Source organism: Sebastes umbrosus, chromosome 10 (assembly GCF_015220745.1).
Source record: "Sebastes umbrosus isolate fSebUmb1 chromosome 10, fSebUmb1.pri, whole genome shotgun sequence".
NCBI classification, from domain to species: domain Eukaryota; kingdom Metazoa; phylum Chordata; class Actinopteri; order Perciformes; family Sebastidae; genus Sebastes; species Sebastes umbrosus.
In genome coordinates this window covers 8,278,342-8,289,941 of record NC_051278.1, presented here as the reverse complement: position 1 = coordinate 8,289,941, position 11,600 = coordinate 8,278,342, and the positions used below count along the sequence as shown (strand labels likewise).

Sequence of the window (11,600 nt, the reverse complement as noted above, 5' to 3'; positions counted from 1 at the left end):
TACCTACAGAACCCATTTTCATTCACATATCATGGGGTCAGAGGTCATGGGACCCCTTTGAAAATGTCCATGACAGTTTTTGACAGTTTGGAGCGTTATTAAGCCTCTGTGGCAACAAGCTAGTATGACATGGTTGGTACCAATGGAGTGCTTAGGTTTATTAGTTTCATATGATGCCAGTATCTTCACTCTAGCTTTAAAACTGAACCCGCTACAACCTAAACATTACAAGTTGCGTTAACGCGTTAAAGAAATTAGTGGCGTTAAAACAAATTTGCGCTATTATCACGTTAACTTTGACAGCCCAACTTAATAGCCAAAAAGAAGGCATCACCTTGATAAAGAGAGCTATGGAAGAAAAAGGGAAACAGAGCTGATTTATAGAAAAGGAGAAGAGAAGAAATGGTCGGTGAATGGAGGATGGATGTAAAATATCAGAGTGTAGACGGACGAACACAAAGCCAGAGCCGGCTCCATCCCTCCCTCCTACAGTCGGGATCTCTGGAGGGCACAAATTACATTCCAGCTTGACACCAAAGCAGCTGAGGTTCACGTTATGCACCGACACACACAGAAACACACACACACACCACAAATCACACTCATTTCAGTCTGGAGCAGACAAATTCAATTAGACCAACACTGCCTAAATGGGTTTATCTGTACAGTGCGAGCTTGTTACATGGAGCCCCTAAGCCTTGTGGTTGTGTGTGTGTGTGTGTGTGTGAGAGAGAGAGAGAGAGAGAGAGAGAGAGAGCTTTATAACATGAAAACACAAGACCTGAACTGGCAGGAGGGCATCATGTTGTGTGCTAAATCTCCACTGCTAACAGGAAACCCTGAATGGAGAATGATTTGATGACTTTTATGGCGGCATTATGGCTTTGTTTATAGCGCTGCTGCGGTGGCTGTTGTGGTTACAGATGTTACAGATGCAGGATTCATTTCCAGTAAGGCTGCTGCAGCAGCACAAATACTGCAGATCTACATACACTAAAAGCCGTTTCTCATCAGTGCGATGTGAAAATTCGGTGCGGGAAGTGACAACTATGCACACCGAGTCCAGTGAGGTTCCTCCTAAATAGTGCCTGTGTCGACTCCACACAACAAAAATATCCAGACAGTGTCTAAGGGGCTAACATTAACTACACAATAAACTAATCGGATCCCAAATGTGATGTTAACGCTAGCTGTTGTGGTTAGCCCCGTTCCATGACCAACATATAAAGTTAGCAAGTGCATATCAGCTACATTACCATCTTCATCGTATCCCTGCTGCTGGACGATCTCAAGCCATATATTGTCCTTTATTTGGTAGTTTAGGTTGTAGTGTTTTTCGTATATTATTGGGTGTTGAGAAGGGGACAGCCCATTGTTATTCCGAAATACCAATAGTCCGAAAAAAATCTTTTTTTCTCTCCGACAGTCCATGATCCCGAAAACAAATGCCCATTGTTCTGAAGGACCATTGTTTTGTGTTTGTGCAACAAACAGAAGCACATGGCTACTTATTATGCAGAATGAAGACCACACTTTTTTATGACATCAGTTGGAAGAAAGGATTTCATTGGTCAAACATACATTTCTGCAGGCGGATATGGTCACTTAAGACTCCAAAAGCGAGTCAATCCCCACAGCAAAGAACGTACAGTATATCGCCAAGAAGTGAAAGTCAATTGTTCGTTCCATTGCAACATCAGCGCCCAGCAGCAAAGCTACGCCTCTGCCATTTTGGACTAAAAGCGACTACCGGATGCCAGTAAAATGTCCTTCTAAAAAGTGCTGTAAACAAAGTTATTTCCATTCTGTTGTCATATTCTACCAAAATGGCCTGAGTTCAACAATAAAATATTGTAAATATGATAAGCGTTTTCAGTCCAAAATGGCGGCAGAGACACCAGAGCTTCGTCTCTTTGCTTCTCTACTCTTCGCCCACAGACCCCCGTGTTAAAATGTCCGACTTTACAGCAGAAATAAACACGTTTACAGCCTGGTACAAAAAACGGTTTTGGTCTCTGTAGCTAATTCATGACAACTGTACAGGGAGGTGAATTGTTCTATTACTCACCTGTTTTAATCATATTAAGGTTTAAAGGCGTGTGTGTTTAAATAAGCTTGTGTGCCGTATGTAATGTGCAACCATTTATGTGTGTGTGTGTGTGTGTGTGTGTGTCATTAGCTCTGCCACACACGCTTCATTCAGTGGAGATGTCGGGCTCCTAATGAAGCGAGGAGCGTCTTCTGTTCTTCTCCTCTGTGAGAACAAAGACTTTATCCCAAATCTACAGTCATTTGTACTGCAGCCTGCTTTGGGTTCTGGCTATGTACAGAGCCTAATGAGTTTTACACACTAATTCTTCCCATCTGATTCAGCACTTATCCACCCAGGGCTGGCAGCACCAGCTGGGCTCCAGAGAACAGCTTCACCACTAAGAGAAGCAAACTAACTGGAGAGGAATACTAGATATGTTCAAAACAACAACCATGAAACTTTCAACAATATAAGAATTTGTTTTGCCCATTATTGATAGATAGATAGTAACTCTATTGATCCCGAGGGAAATTCAAGACTATCCACAATCACTTATGTCTACAACTACGCTTATGACTATGACTACTTTAAGTTAGCAAAGTGTGCAACTTGCACACTTTGCTAATGTATACAGTGGGTTATTCTATGTTTATAATTTAGTGTTTTTTATGCTAGTTGTAGTAGTTGGGTGTATTTATAGATTATTTCTATATTCTTTATATTTTGTATTCTATGGATATATTTCTTTAGTGTTGTTAAGAGAAGCAAAGTCCGTGATTACCTGCATCGAAGTGGTAGCTCTTGAGACGAAAAAGATACATTTGCTCCTCCATATCCTTACAAACACGCCCCTCAGCAAATTTTTTTTTTTATTTGGTTCCAATTCAATTTGTGCACTGTGAAACCGAACCAGACTAAATAGAAAACTAACTAAAAGTATTAATTTTACTGTGATCCGGACTTACCGAACGGACTACGGCTTGTGAAAGCGCCTCTAAATCTACCTCTAAACATTTTTATGGATGCTGTATTGATGATGGAAATGAAGTGACATGAATAGAGAGGATCAATACCCTGGAATAAAACCACTTTCAGAAAAAAAATTAAACTTAAATAGTAAATGTGAGGGAGCTGCAACGCATCAACCTCATTAAAGTGAAAAAAGACACAGACATGCACATTGATTGTGTAAAGTTCAACAAAACAGACGAATAGAGGAAGTTCATGTTTGTTAGGTTGTGCTTTTATTTTGGGGAACTCCTCTAATCACTGTAATCCTACTCTCTACTTCTGGGGGCGTGTTTTCATGGATCACACCTGATAATGCAGCAGCAGCTGCTGATGTCAGTTACCTTGTTAGGCTGAACAAAGTAGTGAATGAAGAGAGGGGAGAGTGAGTAGATAGTTGTTTGTTAAATTAGCTTTTGTTTGGTAACTCTTTAGTTTATTATGCATTTTTTTCAATCTTGAATCGTTAATGCTCATTTGCATTTTGTATATAGAAATATTTGTGAGGGTAAACTGTAAATATATTTCTTTAAATGTATTATGGGAGTGTTTGCGTGCCCTTCACTGTGTAATGGTGCTGGTAGAGGCCGTGTTATATAAGCCAGGTGGGAAAGCAGTATAGAGTGTCCCAGAGAGAGAGAGAGGAGGTCAGGTTGGGTGTCACCGCTGCTGCACCTGTGAGGCTGCTTTTATTGTCCATCAGCTACACGTTGGTGATGTTTTTGTAAATTGTGTATGATCAATATTAAAAATCCGAGCTCTGGAAAAGCTGGAGTTTCTTGCTAGATTTAGGGACGTTTAGAGGTAATACTACTCTCATTGGAAGTTGGCTACACTGGGCTCGGCTTTTTGGTTGGATAATTTTTTTAAATCTAGCGTACTCTTGCTAGTTTCTCAACATTACCAACCCTAGCTTTCATTTTAAACATTGTGCAAAAACATGTTTGAATATTAAATATCATTGGCTATATTACCCGGCCCTAGTTCTAACTGTCACCACGATCCCAAACTCACCGCACAGCCCAGTGCTGCTCTGGCGTTCTGTTCTTCTCTTGCTGATGACAGAATTTTTGACTATGCAATGGCTCCCAATTGGCATGAAAACACAGCAGTGACAGCACTTCTTGAAAATGTTGACTGCATACAACAGACGTGCTGTGTAAAAGGAACTCCTGGGCCACCGTAGAAATCTCATGAACCTTCAACTCGAGCCCGATGGTCACATTAGTTTTAGAAACATGTATTGATACGACCAGAGCTTCTATAAAAGGGGGGAAATCACACAGGACCTTTTCAATTATTTAGTGCACCAGGGCAGCAGTGCAGAGAGACCACTGGAGTTAATGACCTCAATTTGTAAAAGTGGTGGCCCTTGATGGAGGCGGCTTAATGAAGATTTACGCCGACTGTATCAGTGCAGCAACGAGGGCTGCAAAGAATAGGTATTACATGCTGGTGGTATACGGTGCAGAGGCAGACAGATGTTAACAGGAATGAATGAAAGGTGGAGGAGATGGATGAAGCTGAGGAAGAGGATGGGGCTGGAATCTGGGAGGAGCAGTGGGAAGCTACAGGCTGCAGAGAAACACCGAGAATAAAAATGAGAAAGAACGCGTCGAAGAGAGCATTCACCTTTATATAACAGATTAAAGAGACAAATGTGGGGCTGAAACTAATCATTATTTTCTTTCAATACCACATGACCCCATGATGACACATGTTGAGTGACTGCCCCCCTCATTTGCATAATAAGGCAGAAATGTATAAAGAAAAGAACAAAGAAATAAATGAGTTTGGGGAAATAAATAAGGGGTGAAATGTGAAGGGGAAATCGTGCAGAAATAAATAAATGCATGAATACATAAATAAATACATACATTTAAAAATAAATATATAATAAGTGCAAAAATAAATAAAGTAAAACTAAAAGTAAAAAATAAATAAATTAATTAAAAATAAATGCAAAAATAAATAAATTAATTTAAATAAATACATGAATAAATAAATAAATAAAAAGGAAAAATAAAGAAAGTAAATAAATAAGGGAATTAATACATAAAGAAGCTAATTAACACAGAAATATCAACTTATGTCACATTTTATCAATTAATTCATGGCTACATTTTTTTTTTCTTTATTTTTGCTACATTTAATAACATATATTTTTTTTTTATCGAGTCATTTATTTATGTTTGATTTTGGCAGGTTCCGTCCTCCATATAATGTCTGGATGAAATTATTTAAATACAAATTGTTCTCCACGTCAGTAGTAAACTGATCTATTAATCTATTTTTTACTGAAGTGGATACTGTTTTCTTCCAAGAAGAGTGCTATAAGGCAGAAAAACTGTGGATTTACTAAACTTTCTCTTCTACTAAAAGCATATATTATGCTGCAAATGGTATTCAGATATACAGTATACTTATGCATCGTCTCAGCTTACGGTAAAGTACATCCAGCCAGTATTGTTTCCTGGTAACAGCTGAGTCAGGGATCCTTTGTCCACCCGAGGTACAGAGCTATTTCCCCTGGCCTCAGCTGTAATATAGAGCCCTTCCACTCAGCACTGTAGAAATCATTACTGCTGCTGGACACCACAGTGCAGCACCGACTCACACCAGACACAGCCTGGGACGCAGCGGGGAATGTACAGACGGCTCAACTATAACCTCCAATGTGGATCCTAGTAGTTGGGTGTAAAGAGCATTATATTATTCCAGTTGCTATGCTGCACATAAGGGATAATGTACAGCGAGCCGGTCATTGTTGTGAAATAAACCCCATTGCTTGCATCTCCCTAGCTCTTACAGAGAGGTAAGTGCTCCTCCCAAACACCTCATATACTAACAGCCTCTTTAAAACCAACCACCTGTGTGATAACAGCCCCAAAAACAGTCCTAAATAAAAGTCTTTTCCACAGTCCCTCCACTGCGTCCCTGAACACAACATAGTCACACATCTCAGAGTAAACACTCAGAGAGACATAAACGCAGAGAAACAACTACACCAGACTCATCACAGGGGAGTGCTTTGGAATATTTAATGGCAGCTAAATTAAATCAGGCTTAAAAGCCAAAAGAAAAAATGCATTTTCAAGTCTCATCGGTGGCTTCAGAGCAAGACGTGTCCTCTGCTGTCAGAAAGCACCCGTTTATAGTTTCCACGTGGGAGAAAATCAATGTCAACACATCAGAAGCAACTGTCAAATGTGAGCTAATTAACATGAGTGGACAGCTCACACACACACACACACACACACACACACATTTGCTTCATTTGAGTCTATGCGGAGGTAGAAGGAAGTTACCGTTATTATTGTTGTAGTCTGAGTAACGTGATGTCGTATCCGTTCTGTATGCGTCACAAAAACAAACCGCAACGAGCCGAAACGACAAAGTAGAAAACGGTAGAAAATCCAAAGTGGTAAACACTCCACATCCAGTAAAGTATGGAAACACTTTGGGTTTCACACATTGACAGGAAAAGCAGAGCTAAACATCAGGGCTAAAGCTGCATGCAAACTCTGCCATGGACAGGAAACGTTATCGTATCGCGGTAACGTGCGGTCAAGCCGGACGTCGCTCTTAAATGGGCCGACGCTACAACTCAAGAGCACCCATATACTGACATTTATGTTAAATGCATTCAAACGGCCCCGATGGAGCTCACCATGGATGTTTAAAGAGAACGGAGCTGACAGGAGAGCTAAGTTAGATTGGCAAAGGTAGCGGAAGTATATACGTGTGACTACGTCCGGTTTCCAAATAAGGTGTTAACAAACGGTACTGAATATACAAAATACATATATAGAAATAAGATTGATTATATTATATTCACCAGAAATATAAAACATTACATGTCCCTTATAAATTAAAAAGTAAATACCACTAATTTGTGAGGGAAATGTCTTTATTCTTTATATTTTTGGAAAAAATGTAATAAATAATGCCTGACAATTACTGATATATTTCACTTCAGGACATCTCTGACTATGTACATGTTGAAAATCGGACATTTTACTTTATTAATTTAGATATTTTCCAAAGTAAAAGTCCCTAGAAGTGTATAATTCAACTTTTTCCCATGGTCTAGTGTTAAAAAAGTCAACAAAAATCGCAATAAATCATAATATCTAATCGCAATACATATCGAATCGGCACCCAAGTATCGTGATAGTATTGAATTGGGTGATAGGTGTCGTATCGTCCCAGCGTGTGTCCCAGCGTATGTACTTTACACACATGTTCAGATCTCTTTAACTGTCTCTCTCTGCTTTCACTTCAGTTTCTCATGTGTGTGCATCTCGGCCCTGAACACACCTCTAGCGTACCTATGTAACCCAAACGCCCTGGAGAGTTGCATCACCCACGTTCCCCTGCTTACAAACACACACACACACAGATGAGTACACATCTCCCTCACTCTCTCACCACTATTACCACAGCCAGTGAATCCACATGAGACCTGTGTGTGTGTGTGTGAATGAGAGTAAGTCTGGCTCCTAAACTGGGTCTAAGCTTAGCTGTGCTGTTGAGACTTAGTGTGTGACCTTGTGTTTCCTCCCGTACATTAAACCAAGGTCTGAGCCAATTAAGGCAGCGAGTGTCTGTTCAAGTCTGTTCATGTGTGTGAATTCAGCAAACAACAAGTTCACTGAATGAACAAGCCATCCGTTTTATGTCAGTTCATCTTAAATCAAGGTCCATTTATTTGTATTAGCTTTCTCCAGAGCCTCTAACTGCATCTCATGACGTTCCTCTCATTTCTCTATGTTGTGCCTCCTCTCTCCTCCTCCTCCGTCCTCCTGCCTGTGACCCGGAAATCGACCTCAGCGTGCCGTCTGGACGGATGTCTCAATTCCTCAAATGCATCTCGAGGACAGAGGAGAGAGCTGGAGGATCTATAAGCGAGGATGCACAGGAGTCTTTTTGGCACTCGTGACGAATAAAAGAGACGTCTATGGGCGGCTGTGGCTCAGGAGATAGAGCAGGTCGTCTTTATATACTAGGGCTGTCTGTCTATTAAAATATTTAATCACAATTAATCTCATGATTAATCAAACATTTTTTTATCTGTTCAAAATGTACCTTAAAGGGAGATTTGTCAAGTATTTAATACTCTTATCAACATGGGGGTGGAAAATATGCTGCTTTATGCAAATGTATGTATATATTTATTATTGGAAATCAATTAACAACACAAAACAATGACAGATATTGTCCAGAAACCCTCACAGGTACTGCATTTAGCACAGAAAATATGCTCAAATCATAACAAGGCAAACTGCAGCCCAACAGGCAACAACAGCTGTCAGTGTGTCAGTGTGCCGACTTGACTATGACTTGCCCCCAAACTGCATGTGATGATCATAAAGTGGGCATGTCTGTAAAGGGGAGACTCGTGGGTACCCATAGAACCCATTTTCATTCACATATCTTGAGGTCAGAGGTCAAGGGAACCCTTTGAAAATGTTTTTTGTTATTAAGCCTCCTTTGCAACAAGCTAGTATAACATGATTCCTCAGGTTTTACTGTTTCATATGATACCGGTATCTTCACTCTAGCTTTAAAACTGAACCGCTACAACCTAAAAGTCGCGAGATGTGTTAATGCGTTAAAGAAATTAGTGGCGTTAAAACAAATTTGAGTTAACGGGCTATTATCGCATGCAAATGTAATAATAATATATATGTAATAAGTTAATATATACATATATGTATATAAGTTTGATGCAACATATTCTGCGTTTATCTGTAGCTCTTGTCAAATTTGCTCTTTTTCACGTCAGAAAGCCATTCCAAAGCAAGCATATAACTTTATCTTTGAAGAAGAAATAAAAAAATAGCGCCTCTGTCTTGAATTGGGTTTGAGTACAAGCTGGGTTCAGGTTTTGGTTGTAGGCCTCTCTGTTGTGGGTATCGATTGATTTAGTGCGTTATAAGGTGGAGATAATTATAATACACAGCCTCATATCCATCATTTTAAAGCCAGATGACATTCTGGTAGGGCGGCACAATTAATCAAATATTAATCGTGATCACGGTTTTTGGCTTCCCACAATTAAATGAACACGATCGCCTGCGATATTGGCGTTTAAAATGTGCATTCTACTCATAGAAAGCAATGCAGCATACCAAATCAAGCGTTTCCTAAACTAACAGCCAGCCACAATCCGGTGGCCGAGGTTTTTTGGCTTCACTTTTGGGTATAGATATTATATATAAATATGTTGTTGCTAAAATCAATGAATAATCATGATAAATAATTGTGATCTCACTATTGATCAAAATAATTGTGATTATCATTTTGGCCATAATCGTGCAGCCATACATTCTGATAAAACTTTCTGTAAATTGAATGCTGTTCTTATTTTTGGGTCATGAATGAGTGATGAATTGAAATACAAGATAAGAGTTACCCTCTGCCTACCGTTGTACAGACTCTGGTGGTGGGGGGACAGCTCGTCTCCGGCCATCCTCCTCTGACCCCCGTCCCTGTTGGGGGAGGATCCGCTGCTATACCTCCCCTTGAGCTCCATCCCGGGGCTGTGCTGATGATAGTGGTGGTGGTGCCGTATAGACTCTGGACTCCCCACGATCACCCGCCCTTTCCTCAGGTGCTCGGGCGTCCCCATCGCCGCCAGCTTGGCCTCGGGACTCCCGCAGACAGCCCCCGCCATGTTAACCGACCGGTGTCTCTGACTCAGCTCCGGGCTGGACTTGGCAGTGTTCTTCCTGCAGCCTGGTGACGCCGGCCCCGACATCAGTAGCTGTTTGTGGGCCAGTAGGTCAGAGCTGCAGGGTTTGGGGTGGGAGTCACACGGCAGCCTGGTGGGAGACTTGCCATGTTTCTCCGGGCTGTGTCCCCGAAGGCCGGGAGGGTCCAGGTTGGTGAGGGAGCCCCCGCGGGGGCGGCAGGACTGGGGGAAGGTGTGGTACTCTGGCGTGGAGCTGTGCCTCCGTCCTGTGGATTCACACACATCTCCTGGTTTGTGGGGGTGCTCTGAGGTTCTGGATCCAGGGCTGGAGCCCAGAGGAGGGGGTTTGAGGTGGAGGTTATCTGGGCTATCCGTACTCCCCGCGCTGGAGGTGCTGCTCCCATCGCCGACGTCCCGCAGCAGGCCAGGCGCCGGGACACCGCCGCCCAGCTGAGACAAGCTGCTCTGACTGTCAACAGAGCTCCTCCGCCCGGGGCCTCCGTGCACACCCACGCCTCCACCTCCACCTCCTCCCGCCGCAGCCCGCTCCTCCTCCAGCATGACGCACACCTCCTTCAGCTCCAGGTTCTCCCGGATGACCTCCACCTGCCGCTGCTCCAGCTCCTTCAGCTTCTGCAGGTAGATGGCCACCTCCTTCCTCATGAGGCCGGCGCTGTAGCGGCCCAGACGCTGCCACTCCCGCGACACCCGCTTCCCCTTCTGCCGGTCGTCGTCCAGGAAGCAGCACAGGTCCCGCAGCTCCTGGTTGTCCTCCTGCAGTTTCTGGTTCACGTCCTGGTTTACATATTCACACACACATAGAGCAGCACAGTGAGGGATTACATGCACAGTCCTGCTGGGATTGATCATCTGATGAGTGAGAAGAGTTCCCATCATGCACTTCTGTGTGTGTGTGTGTGTGTGTGTGTATGAGGTGTTTCTTGATCTGCAACTATTTTGATAATCGTTTGAGGTGCTTTTTAAGCAAAAATGCCAAATATTCTCTGGTTCCAGAGTCTCAAATGTGAGCTTTTTCTTTGTCTTATTTGTTTTTGGACGGTTGACAAAACGAGCCAGTTGAAAATGTCACCACTTTTTCACAATTTTTCTGATGTTTTATAGGCAAAACCATGAATAATTTTTTGTCAGATTAACCAATAATGAAATTAGGGCTGCGACTAATGACTGTTTTCAATTAGTCTGCCAATTTATTCTTGATTAATCGTTTAGTGTCAAAAGATTGTAAGAAAAATGTCCAAATGTCTCGTCTAAAAAACTCGGAGATATCCAGTTGACTGTGATATAAAACAGAGAAAAAGCAGCAAATCCTCACATTGGTGAATGTAGATACATTACAGATACCATATGAAACCTCAGGAATCCATCGGTACCAGAAGGAAAAACTGGCATGGCCATTTTCAAAAATTGACCTCTGACCTCAAGGTATGTGAATGAAAATGGGTTCTATGGGTACCCACGAGTCTCACCTTTACAGACATGCCCACTTTATGATAATCACATGCAGTTTGGGGCAGAAACCATGCAGTTTTTTTCATGCAGTATAAATCTCTTGTGGATCCTATGAGCCCAACTATATTAATGTGTGATGATGTTAGTCCCCATAGCAGCCATTTCATTGTAGTGAGACCATTTTTTGAAACTTGACCTCACTGTATAAAATGACCTGTGGTGACCTCTAGGATAATCACAGCCTCATGAAACTTTACAGCCACAAACTAGAGACCTAGAGCATTCAGAGGATGGATGGCTTTCCTAGCTAGATTGACAATAAGGGGGTTTCTGAGCAGTTTACCGAACAGAAGTGCTCGCCAACCAATCGCCAAAAAAATGCAATTCTTGCAG

The 11,600-nt window shown here is 42.0% G+C and overlaps 1 protein-coding gene across 2 annotated transcripts in view; it reads right to left on the bottom strand.

The window, feature by feature from the left end:
- Positions 1–11,600, bottom strand: part of ccdc85a (coiled-coil domain containing 85A) — a 31,809-nt gene that overhangs the window by 16,579 nt on the left and 3,630 nt on the right. Inside the window, exon 2 of one of the 2 annotated variants that reach the window (XR_005208661.1) lies at positions 9,459–10,532. Coding sequence is in view for 1 of the 2 variants with exons in the window: in XM_037783305.1 (XP_037639233.1) it covers positions 9,470–10,532 (1,063 nt within the window). In the remaining variant the exon portion in view is untranslated. The remainder of the gene's footprint in view (positions 1–9,458; positions 10,533–11,600) is intronic. The other variant, XM_037783305.1, reaches the window with a different exon arrangement.